Genomic DNA, 13,927 nt, shown 5'->3' with positions numbered 1-13,927 from the left:
TGCCTCAGCCTCCCGAGTAGCTGGGATTAGATGCCCGCCACCATGCCTGGCTAATTTTTGTATTTTTAGTAGAGACAGGGTTTCACCATGTTAGCCATGGTGGTCTCGAACTCCTGACCCTGAGATCCACCCGCCTTAGTCTCCCAAAGTGCTGGGATTACAGGCATGAGCCACCACGCCCAGCCCAAACATTACCCTTCTAATCAACCTTTTCATGTTCTTCTCCCCTCCACAAGATTCAGCCTGTCCTCCTCTGTGGACTGTCACATTCTACTGTGGCACCAAAAAGCTTTATTATACTTATTTGTTTTATCTTTGTCTTTCCTGCCAGATTGTAAATACCCTGCCCACCCAGGTAGTCATTCCCTTTTGCATTTCATAGTGCCATGTCAACACTTCTCTATATCATATGTTGAAGGTATGTTAACACAATCTCTCTTAATTGACTTTCACTTTACTGACTAGTGGGGTTAACCAAGACTCTTATTCCATCTGTCAAATATTCTAACTGGTGCCTAGCACATGAGCAATGCCCGTGGTTGGGAGGCTGCTCTCTGAGAATCCCAGTCACTATTGCTGTAACTAGTTAAGCTCTATAACCTAGAGTTAACCAAAGCTGAGTAACAGTAGTGTGTACCTGTAGTACCAGCTACTTGGGAGGATCACTTGAGTCCAGGAGTTCAGGGCTGGAGGGCACTATGATCACGCCTGTAAACAGCCACTGCACTCCAGCTTGGGCAACAAAGTGAGACTCCCATTTAAAAAAAAAAGAAAAGAGATAAGAAAAGCAAAGAAAGGAAAAGGAAAAGGAAAAGGAAAGGAAAGGATAAGACAAGACGAGCTAATGCTAGTTGTGCTTGGCAATGCAGTCGGGTTACATAGGATATATAATTCATATAATAAGAGTGGAAAGGGGGCTTTTAAAAAACATGTACACACATGAAATTAGGTGTGAGATGACCGTAAAAGATTGGAAAAAACACAAAAATCTAGAATTATACTCTGAGAATGTTTCATAAGTATCTTTAATTTGTCAGTCCACCTACACAGAAAATGGTATGTCTTAGCAAGAAAAATGTTTCAGAACTACAACCAATGGACCAACAATGGAGATAAGAGTCTTTGGTCCCACAACAAAAGAGATGGGAAATAAGATTATCTTCATAAAACTTAAAAGGAAATGGTTTAAGACATACATCATTTTATATGATCCTACACTTAAGCAACATTTTTGATGAAGTGACCGACTTCTGGGGCTGAGGTCCTGGATCCAGGGCTTTAATGGTACCGAGTATGTGCCTCTTCCTCTACTAGACTTGAGGTCCATCTGAAGTTCCATTTGAGACAGGACCTACCAAATCTTGACAAAACCCTTGAAATCAGCATCAACATCTCTTTACAACCTATCAGGAATGACAAACTCATGTCCTCATTACATATGTTTTAGAATACTCATGAGTCATATTTGGTAAATAACTATTAAGATGCCGGGTCTTGTTCTAAATTCTTTATATACTCAGAGTGGATATGAAGAATATGAGGCAGTGAATCCAGAATGAATTCAATGTACTAGGACTCTTCTACCTCATATTTCCTAATTTTGTGGACTATATATATGTGGAATACACCCCCCACACACACATATAGGTATATATATTAGGCATTTATATATTTTTTTTAGTGTTGAAGAGAAAAAGAGAATGGCTAGATGGGAAAGAATGGCATTAAGACATAGATAAAATAATGTGAATTTTTAATCAAAGTACATTTTAGCCTATCGAATGCTTTTGCAAGGATGCTGAAATGCTTATAATAATTGCTCAGTTTGTAAACGTAGAACTCTCTGTCTCATCCCATTATAGATATTACAAAGGATATAATTTATTTTTTCTTGGTACGAAATTCTTAAATATTGCCATTCAAAGTGTAACACAGACATAAGAAGTACTCATGGCCGGGTGCGGTGGCTCATGCCTGTAATCCCAGCACTTTGGGAGGCCGAGGTGGGTGGATCACTTGATCACTTGAGGTCAGGAGTTTGAGACCAGCCTGGCCAACATGGTGAAACCCCGTCTCCACTAAAAATACAAATTAGCCAGGCATGGTGGCACTCACCTGTAATCCCAGCTACACAGGCAGCTGAGGCAGAAGAATCCCTTGAACCCAGGAAACAGAGGTTGCAGTGAGCTGAGATTGCGCCACTGCACTCCAGCCTGGGCGACAGAGTGAGACTCCGTTTAAACACAAAACAAAAGAAAACAAACAACAAAAAACAAAACAAAACAAAAACCAAGAAGTACTCATGAGTGGTGGGATAAATAACAGAAAAATACTTCTCCACACAGTCAGTTAAAACTATTCTTTAAAAAATTTTAAACTTTCAGAATAAATGATGGTCTAATTTCAGGCATTGTTCTAGATATCTGTTTCTCTACCTAGAAGTTCTTCTCTAAATAGCATTTCACTTTTAAAACTACTAGCTTGTTAGGTAGTTCTTCAATGCAGTGTCAGGAAGCCATTGTCTTCTCCAACCATTCATCTTATGATCACCCCTGATGCCATATTTCTGGTTGTTGCTCCAGAATGTCACAGAAAACACCTGCCATAAAACCAGCTGCTGAAAAGAGCAGGAAGAAAATACCTAAAATGTCACTGTCTAAGTACTGTAGTCAATTCTCACTGCAATTTTTGCAATCACCACGTAAGTGCCCTTGATGTATAAGCGTTATAGACTTCTGCTCCATGAAAACTGTGCCTGAAGCTCAAAATTCTGCCTCAAAGAAACATCAATCTTACTGTCCACAAGATCCCTAAGGTCCACTGCTCCTCCTAACTAGAAGTAAAATCTTTGTTATTTTTAGAGAGAAGAACACATTGTTTTCCAAACTTCCATTAATATAGGTATGTTTGCTGACATTTCTGTTTAGACTTGAATATCAGCTTTCTTTTGCTATCTAGTGTCTTAGAGTGCTTGACAGAATTAAATCTGTCATAGAAAATTACATTGGCTCATTTTCATTAAATGCTTTAAATCACACACTGAAGACATTTTCATACCTTGCTAAGTCCTCGTCCCCCAAAATATAATTTTAGCTAATAGAGAACGTCAGCATTCAGTTATTCAATACTTTGCTAATACTATGTAACTTTGTTTACAATGTCTATATTACTGATTTAGCATGTAATAAATCACAGAGAAGAAATGTCTCTGCTTATCTACTGGAATAGCTGTGTCTCATTTAAGATTTGTGAAATTCCCCATATTATGCTGATTTGAAAATTGCTGTAATATGAACCATTCACACATATCAGGGGAAACATTTCTGATGTTTCTGATAAGCATTCTTTCCCTATGTTTTCTTGGTTCTCTGGGCTTTGCAAATGTTATACCTTCTGCCTGGAATAATGTCCCTTGCCCTTCCCCTCCTTTCCCTAACTCCTAATTGTTAATTGCTCAGTTTAGGTATCCTCTCCTTCAGGAAGCCCTTCCTAACCAATCCTCCCCAGACCCTAAATAAATCTGGGCTAGTGCTCTTCTTGCTTTCTTCCCTATCACTCCAGGCTGCCCTCCTTGAAAGGCTGTGCACGGCACTTCAATTACGGATTTACATCTGCCTTCTATACCAAATTATGTTCCCTGAGGGTAGGAACAGTTCGTATTTACTTTTTGATCTCTTGCCTATAATACAGTGTCTGACACACATAAGAGCCATCATAAGTTTGTTTTATAAACAAAATGAATAATAAATCATGAATAAATGGAGAAACAATCTGTTGTCTAAGATGACAAATACAGGAGGCAAAACAGGCCGACAGTGGGGGTTTTCCTTTTTTTTTTTTTGGAGACAGAATTTCGCTTGTCGCTCAGTCTGGAGCGCAATGGTGTGATCTCGGCTCACTGCAACCTCCGCCTCCCAGGTTCAAGTGATTCTCCTGCCTCAGCCTCCAAGTAGCTGGGATTACAGGCACCTGTCACCATGCTCAGCTAATTTTTGTATTTTTAGTAGAGACGGGGTTTCACCATGTTGACCAGGCTGGTCTCGAACTCCTGACTTCAGGTGATCTGCCTGTCTCGGCCTCCCAAATTGCTGGGATTACAGGCATGAGCCACTGTGCCCTGCTGGGAGTTCCATTTTTTATGAGAACACCTACAGTTTAAAAGTTGCTTGTATACTATTTGTGAAACAGCATCAGAGCATTCTGATAATAAAATGCACAAATCTTTTGACTTAGCAGTGCTCATCCAGAATTTACCGTAAAAAAAAAAAAATTCATAAAAGTTATATAAATAAGGATTTCTAGGGCAGTGAAACTATATTGGATGATACAATAATGGGAGAATACATGCTATTATATATTTGCTCACACCCATAGAATGCACAACACCAAGAGTGAACCCTAATGTAAACTATTGACTCTTGGTGACCATGTGTCAGTATAAGCTCCTCAATTGGAGACGCTCATCATGGGGGAGGCTATGCATGCCTGGGAGCAGAGGTATATGGAAAATCTCTGTACCTGCTGCTGAATTTTGCTATGAACCCAAAACTGTTCTAAAAAAGTCTGTTAAATAAATTTTAATCACGTTACTCAGAAGGAGTCTAATATGGCAGTAATGTTAAAAGCAATATTTATGTTATAACACATTTTTTAAAAACACTGAAGAACAAAATATCAGTAGGACAACAGATTAATGTACCGAAAAAAATCAGGATAGACAAAGTGACAATTATTAAGCCAGATGAATGAGGACAGATCAGTAAGTATAATCTTGAAATTTGCAAATTACTTGGTTGATGTTGTATTCATTCTACTGCTAGTTCAAATAGTCCCGGGGGGAAAAAAAACCAGTGTGGTGCAGCACACCAACATGGCACATGTATACATATGTAACAAACCTGCACGTTGTGCACATGTACCCTAGAACTTAAAGTATAATAATAATTAAAAAAAACCGCCAAAAAAAAAATCCTAAGAAAACAATTTCATGAAGTAGTATATCCCGCAGCAGGAGGGAACAGAATGGGGTGACCTGATTTAGTCTTATTTAAACCGATGGTTAAATAATAATTAGGATAGCTAACATTTTTTGATATTTGTTTTACATGTATTTATAACACAATGCCAGAAGTGTTATTATGTCCATTTTATAGATGAAGAAATAAGTACAGAGAGTTTAAATGCCTTGCTCAAAGCCACAAAACTAAGAAGAAGCCGAGGAAGGACTTGAATTCAGGCAGCTCAGTTTCAGAATCTACTCTATTCACTACGCAACCACACTGCCTTCTCTAGTAAGAAAGAGGAAATAAATAGCCTAGTAATTGCATTTAGAGATCACATTAAATTTGGCATATTATAAACACCAACAATAAAATAATTATTTTGAGCAACAAATACGAATACAAATAAGGAGCCTGAGAGGGCTGTGTAACTTACGAGGGGTATAAGTAACACAAAGGGCAGGAAAAATAAATTCCAATAGAAGCATTAATGAAACCATTAACAAACACAGAGCCAACACTCATTATTTTAATGTGGACTGTCTTCAGCATTTTTGTTTGCCAGGAGTGCTTCACCTATTAGTATAGAGTAACTATATTTACTCGGTGAGACATTTCAATATAATATAAAGATAAATGTAACTGGAACCAGGCATCTCCTGAAATCCTTACTGTGTTTGTAATAAATCATCCAACAGATATTTCTGAATACTTCCTGTGTAACCTGGGAAAGGAGAATAGGGAATGATGGAGAATGGGGTTATTGAATGAAACAGCTCATAGGAGGGGAGGATTATGTATGATGATCAAAACCAGAATCTCAAAGGCCTTGAAGAAAGGCCAAGAGCCTAATTTAGGCTGTCAGCAGAGAGAAAAGCTAGATTTCAGGTATGCCATTAAAGAAAAGTTAACTGAACTTAGTAATTGGACATGGACGGGTGAAGGAGAGGCAACATGACTTGTGGTGCCATATTATTATGCCAGTTACAGGAAAAGGCAGGTTAGAAAGGATGCTGGTAGAAAGTAGGGGCTAGAGAGATTGTCTGACACATCGAATTTGAGACAAAAGATATCCAAATGGAAATGTCTAGCAGACTGTTAGAAGTCGTGGAGCTGGAATTTAGGCGGGGCCCTGGCTAGAGACCTGATTTGTCTTACCTGCTTACAGGGAATAATCAGTATCAATAACAATGTATGGATTTTCAGCCAAAGTTAGGAAAAAGAAAAGATGAAAGAAGAAATCTGTACCCTGGGCAGTAGAGTGATAAGAATTAACATTAAGGTCCTCTAAGAGATTAGGAAATCCAGTAAACGAGATAGTTGCGAACCAAGGCAGGTGACAGTGCTATGGAAGTTAAGGGAAGATAGAATTTGAGAGAGAGGGAAGTCAGTTGTACGAAACCATGCTAAGGGTGTGTGTGGTTTCAGTGGCTCGGTAAAGGTGGAAGCTAGAAGGTGTGGGTTGGAGGGGATCCTGTAGGCTGCATGACAAGGCACATGTTAACATTCCAGAATTTACTTCCTGCTCTATACGGGATTAGAGTTAGACCACAGTTCTGTAGATATCATCAATCTTTGCTTCTATTTTATTTATTTCATTATCTGGCCTATGGCAGGCCTGGTAATGGTTTAATATAGAAATATAGATAGATCTTTTATGACTCAAAAGAAAGGTTTTTCAATGCTTTTTCTGAAAAGATATCCTATTCTCTCTATACAGAAACAACAATTTGATGACGTGATTCTGAAATACTGAAATATAAGTATACCCAAACTAATATATTTGATATAATTACAGCACAGTTTGTTTTGGTTTACCATGTCATATTATATTTTTAAAGTTTTTTTTTTTATTCTAAAGCCTCAGAGTTTTTTAGTTGAACAACATGCATTGCATTGTGCATCTACTATGTACCAGGCACTAGACAACAGGAAGCTTTAAGAACAGGTTATTTAAGGAACTTATAACTTTTCAATAGTAAAGTTATTTTAATAATTTGATATAGAGAAGTCTTCATCTACACTTTCTTTCTCTAACACATCATTGCTTTTTTTTTTTTTGGTAGCCCTTCACAAAAGCATGAGAAGAAAGTAAATGCCTACATCTACCAAAGTGGATGATGCCATCAAGTGACACAGTACAGTCGGTCCATGGTTTCCTCACCGTTGGATTCAATCAACTGCTGATGGAAAATATTTGGAGGCAAAATGGATGGTTCCTTCTGTATTTAATGTGTATAGACTTTTTTTGGTCATTATTCCCTAACCAATACGGTAGAACTATTTATATAACATTTACATTGTATTAGATGTTATAAGTAATCTAGAGGTGATTTAAAGTATATGAGAGGATGTGCCTTCGTTATATGAAAATGCCTCACCATTTTATATCAGGGACTTGAGCATCCATGGATTTTGGTATCCCAGGGGGGACCAGAGCCAATTCCCTGTGGATAGTCCACCGAGGGATGACTGTACAAACTTCACTAGGAAAGCTAGTTAACATGAACCTAAGAGAATCTTGCAAAGAACGAGCAGTTATTAGAAAGAATGCATTCAGAAAGGATTAGAAATCAGTGAGATATGATATCAAGTCTGCCAAACCAAAGGCAAATATTGCTAGAGGGAAGATTTTCATTGCTGACTTAACCAAACACATTCCTGGATCACTAAGGAGTCAGGGACCCTAACTCATCTGCTTAGCAAGAGCACAGCCTATCAACAAAATTTAAGCACTTCTTCACAGGGAGTTAGATACTTAAAAAAATTAAGTAAAATTCCAGTCAGGTATATTCATAAATCGCTGGCGGTTCCCAAGTAAAAGCGCTGTCAGCAGCACAGCAGGACTTTAACTACTGAATTGCATCAAAGTTGCCGATCTCCATAATCAGTGGAGACTCAGCTACCACCACAAGCAAGAGCAGCCTGCAGAAACGAAACCTTCACATGGCCTAAGGCAGTGCTGCTTCAACTTTCCCACCCAAGCACTCCCTATTGAGCAGGGTGAACGCCTAGCCCTAGAACCTACAAAAGCCTAGATGTCTCCGGTTTCATTCGTAAAATTCCCTACAATTAATGGAATTTAATTGTAATACAATATATTTACAACTTTATTTTAACATAATACTCGCCAACATTTACTGAATGCTAACTACTTGGCTGGTACTGGCTAAGAATTTTACCTAAGTTACCATATTGACTTCTGACATGGACTCTCTCCTTTGACCAAAACCTTCATCATGCTCCTCTGAGTTCCCTGCTTGACTAGGCCTGAACTTGGGCTTCCCTCTCTGTCCTACTTGAATGCAGTTTGAACAAGAATCCTAAGTCAGTTAGGAGGAGATCCCCCTCCCTGGGCATCTGACCACACCTCCAATATCTTAATCCCCTGGCCTGCCTTCAGCAAGAATCCTGTCAAGTCAGCTTAGCCAGAAACCCCTTATCCTTGATATTTCTTTGTAGTACAGTTGACTCTTGAAGAATGCAGGGGTAAGGGGTGCTGACCCCCGCAGTTAACAATCAACATGTAACTTTTGACTTTCCCCAAATTTGATTACTACTTAAGAGTACTAGAAGACCAGAAGCCTTAAACAATAACATAAACAGTCATTTAACACATATTTTGTATGTTATATGTGTTATATACTGTATTCTTACAGTTAAGCTAGAGAAAAGAAAATGTTAAAATCATAAGGAAGACAAAATCTATTTACTCCTCATCAAGTGGAAATGGATCATCATAAAGGCCTTCATCCTCCTCATCTTCCTGTTGACTAGGCAGAGGAGGAGGATGAAGAACAGGGGTTGGTCTTGCTGTCTCAGGGGTGGCAGAGGCAGAAGAGGTGAAGGAGGTGTAAGAGGGGGCAGGAGAGGCAAGGCACACTCGACGTAACTTTTATTGAAAAAAAATCCACGTATGGGTGAACCCTCACAGTCCAAACCCTTGTTCAAGGGCCAACTGCAATTTTCCATGCACTGACCCCACCCTGCTCCTTTGTTATAAATCCCCAACTGTCCTTGCAGGAGCTGGAGTCTTCTCCCTCACTGCGAGACCCCGTTGTAGTGTTCACTATGCCCACCACCCTGTCCCCCTTTGAAAAAGTCTGCTTTACCATGTTTGTTAACAAGTGTGTAGATAAATTTCTCTTTAATACTTCTAACAATAATAGACATTATTTCTGTTGCCATTTTACAAATCAGGAAGCTTCAGCTTACAGAAGTTGATAAACTTTTCCAAGAATACAAAGTTAATTATATTAACCTTATATCCATATGATTATATCAATAATCATTAACATAGAGATGGAGTTCAACCCCACACAAATTTCTAGTTATCCTTATCCTCTATATTATACTATAATGTTTTAAATCACTGTTAAATTAGTTGACTCTTCCTCCTCAATTATTTTAGGCAGGGGTTAGCAAACCCTTTCTGTAAAGGGCCAGATAATATTTTAGGCTTGTGGACCACAGAACAGTTTTTGCCAGTGACAACTACTCAATTCTGCCATTGTAGTAGACAATATATAAATGAATGTGTGTGCCTGTGTTCGTATAAAACTTTAATTACTAAAACAAGTGGCGGGCTAGCTTCAGGCCATAGTTTATCAACCCTTGATATAAGGACAATTCATGTTTCAGACCAACATGCCATATTTATCCTGTGGTTTTGCATAATCTGGGAATAACAGATCTAAAAAAAAATAAAAAATAAAAATAAAAAAGGTAGAAGTCAATACCAAAAGGTAAGGGAAAGGGACTTAATTTTTCCTTTATCTTTTATCAACCAATCTCACAATGACAACAGGGGACATACATGACCCTTTGGTCTCTCAGTCATGGGTTCTCGGACCCCACTGGGCCTCTTCTCAGCCTCAGGATCATTTCTTTCCCTTCAGTGTGATTCCCACCATCTAACTGATCATGTCTTATTTTTCCATCCAACTGGGACCATAACCTTACAGCCAAGTGAATTTTCTAGTTATCCCTTTATATGTTTTTTTTTTTTTTTTTTTTTTTTTTTTTGAGACGGAGTCTCGCTCTGTCGCCCAGGCTGGAGTGCAGTGGCCGGATCTCAGCTCACTGCAAGCTCCGCCTCCCGGGTTCACGCCATTCTCCTGCCTCAGCCTCCCGAGTAGCTGGGACTACAGGTGCCCGCCACATCGCCCGGCTAGTTTCTTGTATTTTTTTTAGTAGAGACGGGGTTTCACCGTGTTAGCCCGGATGGTCTCGATCTCCTGACCTCGTGATCCGCCCGTCTCGGCCTCCCAAAGTGCTGGGATTACAGGCTTGAGCCACCGCGCCCGGCCTTATATGTATTTTTATGTGATATCTCTATGTCTTTGTTCATGCTAAAAAAAATTGTCCCACATCTTCTGTTAACTGATTCCAACAGATTCTTTAAGAAATGCTTCATTGCATTTTTAGTTCAAAATGATGCTTTGATTCACCTATAATACATCATTTCTAAACATGCTACCCATACTATGAATTTTGTTTCAAATGTTGGCTTATTTTTTCCCAAATATTATAATGCTAGTAACATAAAAGAATTAAGAAAACAGCTTAGGAGTTCAGTGTCACTGGTTATAACTGGTAACTAACAAAAGTAATGATTGACCTTAGAGACTGAGCTTTGCTTTCATGTTCTGAATGATGAGAGTAAGGTGCAGCCTTCTCTTTCATACAGAAGTGGAAGGTAAACGTTATTCAATAATTTGGGTTGATAACTTCAGGTATCAAAATCAAGAAGATGAGGTAGGAAAAATTATGGGGACACTAAAATGTCTAAATAGGCTGGACATGGTGGCTCATGCCTGTACTCCCAGCACTTTGGGAGGCTGAGGTGGGCGGATCACTTGAGGTCATGAGTTTGAGACCAGCCTGGCCAACATGGTGAAACCCCGTCTCTACCAAAAATACAAAAAAATTAGCTGGGCGTGGTGGCGGGCACCTGTAATCCCAGCTTCTCAGGAGGCTGAAGTGAGAATCACTTGAACTGAGAATAGCTTGAACCTGCGATGCAGAGGTTGCAGTGAGCCAAGATCACGCCACTGTACTTTAGCCTGGGCAACAGAGAGAGACTCCATCTCAAAAACAAACAAAACAAAAATAAAATGCCTAAATATACTAAAATGATATACATACAATGGAATATGAATGACATTACATATTCGTGTTAAGAATGTCTTTGATAAGCATTTCTCAAGTATTTTAATTGAAAAACATAAGATATTCAATTTTTTTTTTTTTTTTTTTGCATGTTACCAAGATCTTCACTGAGACCACTTAGTAGGAAGAAAAATAAAGAAATATATCCCGAAGTACAACTTGGTCTTTTCTCATTAATTCTTAATGAGAAATTCTCTCACTCATCTTGGGCTCACCTCACAGTGCTCACACCGCCTCACTTTTCCTCTGCTGGTGGCAGCTGTGTCTTATGTGGTAACAAAGAGTCCTCCCTGTGATTTCCTCACTTCATTTTTAAAGAAGCCTGACAAGGTCGCCTTGTCACCTCGGTCTTTTTTTTTTCTTTACCTGGTAGATGCTTGCAGTTTACTTCTCTCAGCTAGCAGTAATATACTCCAGTTTTAAAAACTGTCTTAACAAAAGAGAATCTGAAAATGCTCTCTGAAGAACCTGTCTCTCTTATGAAAGGATTTTATAAACAACATGCAATTTAACTTTTAAACAAGTATTCAGAGTGGTTTCATTGTTCTCAGTGAGGGCCCACAGTGGAAGATTATGGTGGGGAGTTAATGTCTTAAAAAAAAAAATCACACAAAAAATTTGACAGTTAAACAAATATGGCAAATAGTGCATACTTGATGCACTCCCAGAAAATGTTCAATGCACATTCACACACTAGAGACTTTGAGAAGGTCTGAACAAAGAAAGCTGTTTAACCTTCCAACAGTATCCCCTAAACTTGTCTGACCCCTGAAATTTTTACCCCCAACACCTGAACACCTGTTACCATCTCTTAGAACTACTTCATGGAAAAAAGTCAGACAAGCTTTTAGATAATTAATTAATAGATCATTAAATTTAAGAGACAGTTTAACATTTTAGCTACATCCTTATGAATTTCTTCCTATCCTTCTGGAAATTCCTAATATGATAATATGGTTGAATATATCCACATTAATAAATGCTACAAAGAAATAAAATAAGCTATGACTTGGAACTATTTACCAACGCAATATTATACATTTACCATGATCACGGTGGAGCCTAACCCCGATTTTGTGAAGAAACAGTGAGACTCTGGGATAAAGTGATTTACGGCTATGTTTCAATTCTTTTATATCTGAAGTGGGGTTAGATTTGCCCTCTTTTCCCAACTGGTATATTTTAAGAATCAGGTGATCAAGATCAGGAACAAAATCAAGAATTTTTCATAACAGTGAAGTGTTATAAAAGCATAAAGAGTGTTATAAAAGTATAAAAAGTAGTATTTCAAGTACAGCATCTATTTCCTTTTCATAGAACTATAATGAATGCTGTTGTGACTTCTTTTTTGAACTCTGACTAGATCACTGTCTTATAATTGTGAAATACCTCATTTCGCTTAGAGAAAATTAATTTTTGTTCAATCATTATATCATAATAACATATCATCAAACTTTTCAGAAAACACATGGCAAAAATAAGATCAGAAAACTCGGTTTAAAATAAGAAAATGCGTATTGCAAAATAGTTTGTCAGCAGTGCCACCTTACTCTGGGCTCTCTTATGAACTCTTCTGTGGCAACCCTTCAGTCCCAGTGAATGAAGACAGTAGGGCTCTATATTCTGTGTGTCCTTCATTAAACTATTGATCCCTTTAGCATTATCCATAATGTTCCAACAGCTCAGCACGTCAACTGGTGAAGTGCTAGTCTCTCTCTCCTTTCAATAACTTCCACGCTTTATGGAGAGGAAGTCACAATGATTTATTTACCTGACATTTTCCAGTCCGGATGTCGTACAGGGCCACTGAACCATGGCGAGCTCCAACTGCTATTCTGTGATTCCGCTCATAATAGCTGACCATGTAGAACCTGAGTTGACCATTTTAACAACAAAAACAAAAACAAGAAGCCAGGTGAGATGACCTGCACTTGGAAGTGGACAGCAACATTTCAAAGGTTAAAGCTAGCTCTGATATATATTTTGAAATAAATATATCCACAGTAAATATATTGTGATTTTTCAAAAACGTTTCATTTTAGTAATTCTTAAAAATTAACTGAAAGAAAAATGATGTAGAATATCACTTTGGCCTCTTAATAATTATTTTCAACAGAAACATCTTACAATCACAAACACCCTTGAATTTTTGAAACAAGAAATAAGGGCCAAATACAAAAAAATTAAATATGAAAATCCAGTTTTGCTACAGTGACTGCAAATATTTCTATTTGTGCAGAAATGGAAAAGATGAAAAGGCTTACGTATTTCATGTAATTATGTTCTCCTGGTTTATTATAGTATTAAAGAGTAAAATATACTTTCTGGCAGAACAATCATAAAAAGACTACATAAAATTTATGCCTCAGTTCGTATCAGTAATTTAGAATAAAATCAGAAAACTGTCTACCAGAAAAAGTTATCCGGTCAAGTTTCCTTGATTTCCCATGTTTACCAGCTTATCTAAATGATAGCCATGGCTTTTAGCAGTGTGAATAAGCATATTTGGTACTTATATTATATTGCATAATTCAGCAAGGATGGTTTGAAGATTGTAAGAGATTGATTTATTATTTATTTTTCTTTTTCCAGATTAATTTTCATGATAAGCTTAAGTATTTGAATTCCTTGTCTGTGCATTGCCATATTGATTTCACGTCTATAAGGCTAGGGCCTGAAGTTAAGAATAAAAATTATGAGAAGTATAAATTAGGTATCATTTTATATCTGTGAATAGTTTCAAATATACCTTCCCA

General features: G+C 37.9%; 1 protein-coding gene across 5 annotated transcripts in view; it reads right to left on the bottom strand.

The window, feature by feature from the left end:
- The window catches only part of WDR7 (WD repeat domain 7), a 405,254-nt gene that overhangs the window by 55,487 nt on the left and 335,840 nt on the right, over positions 1–13,927 (bottom strand). For all 5 annotated transcript variants that reach the window (XM_009192785.4, XM_009192787.4, XM_003914404.3 and 2 more), the window contains one exon: positions 12,943–13,042. In XM_009192785.4, the coding sequence (XP_009191049.1) occupies positions 12,943–13,042 (100 nt within the window). The remainder of the gene's footprint in view (positions 1–12,942; positions 13,043–13,927) is intronic.

Source organism: Papio anubis, chromosome 19, assembly GCF_008728515.1.
Source record: "Papio anubis isolate 15944 chromosome 19, Panubis1.0, whole genome shotgun sequence".
In the NCBI taxonomy this organism is placed as follows: Eukaryota; Metazoa; Chordata; class Mammalia; order Primates; family Cercopithecidae; genus Papio; species Papio anubis.
This window is presented reverse-complemented; position numbering and strand designations above follow the sequence as displayed.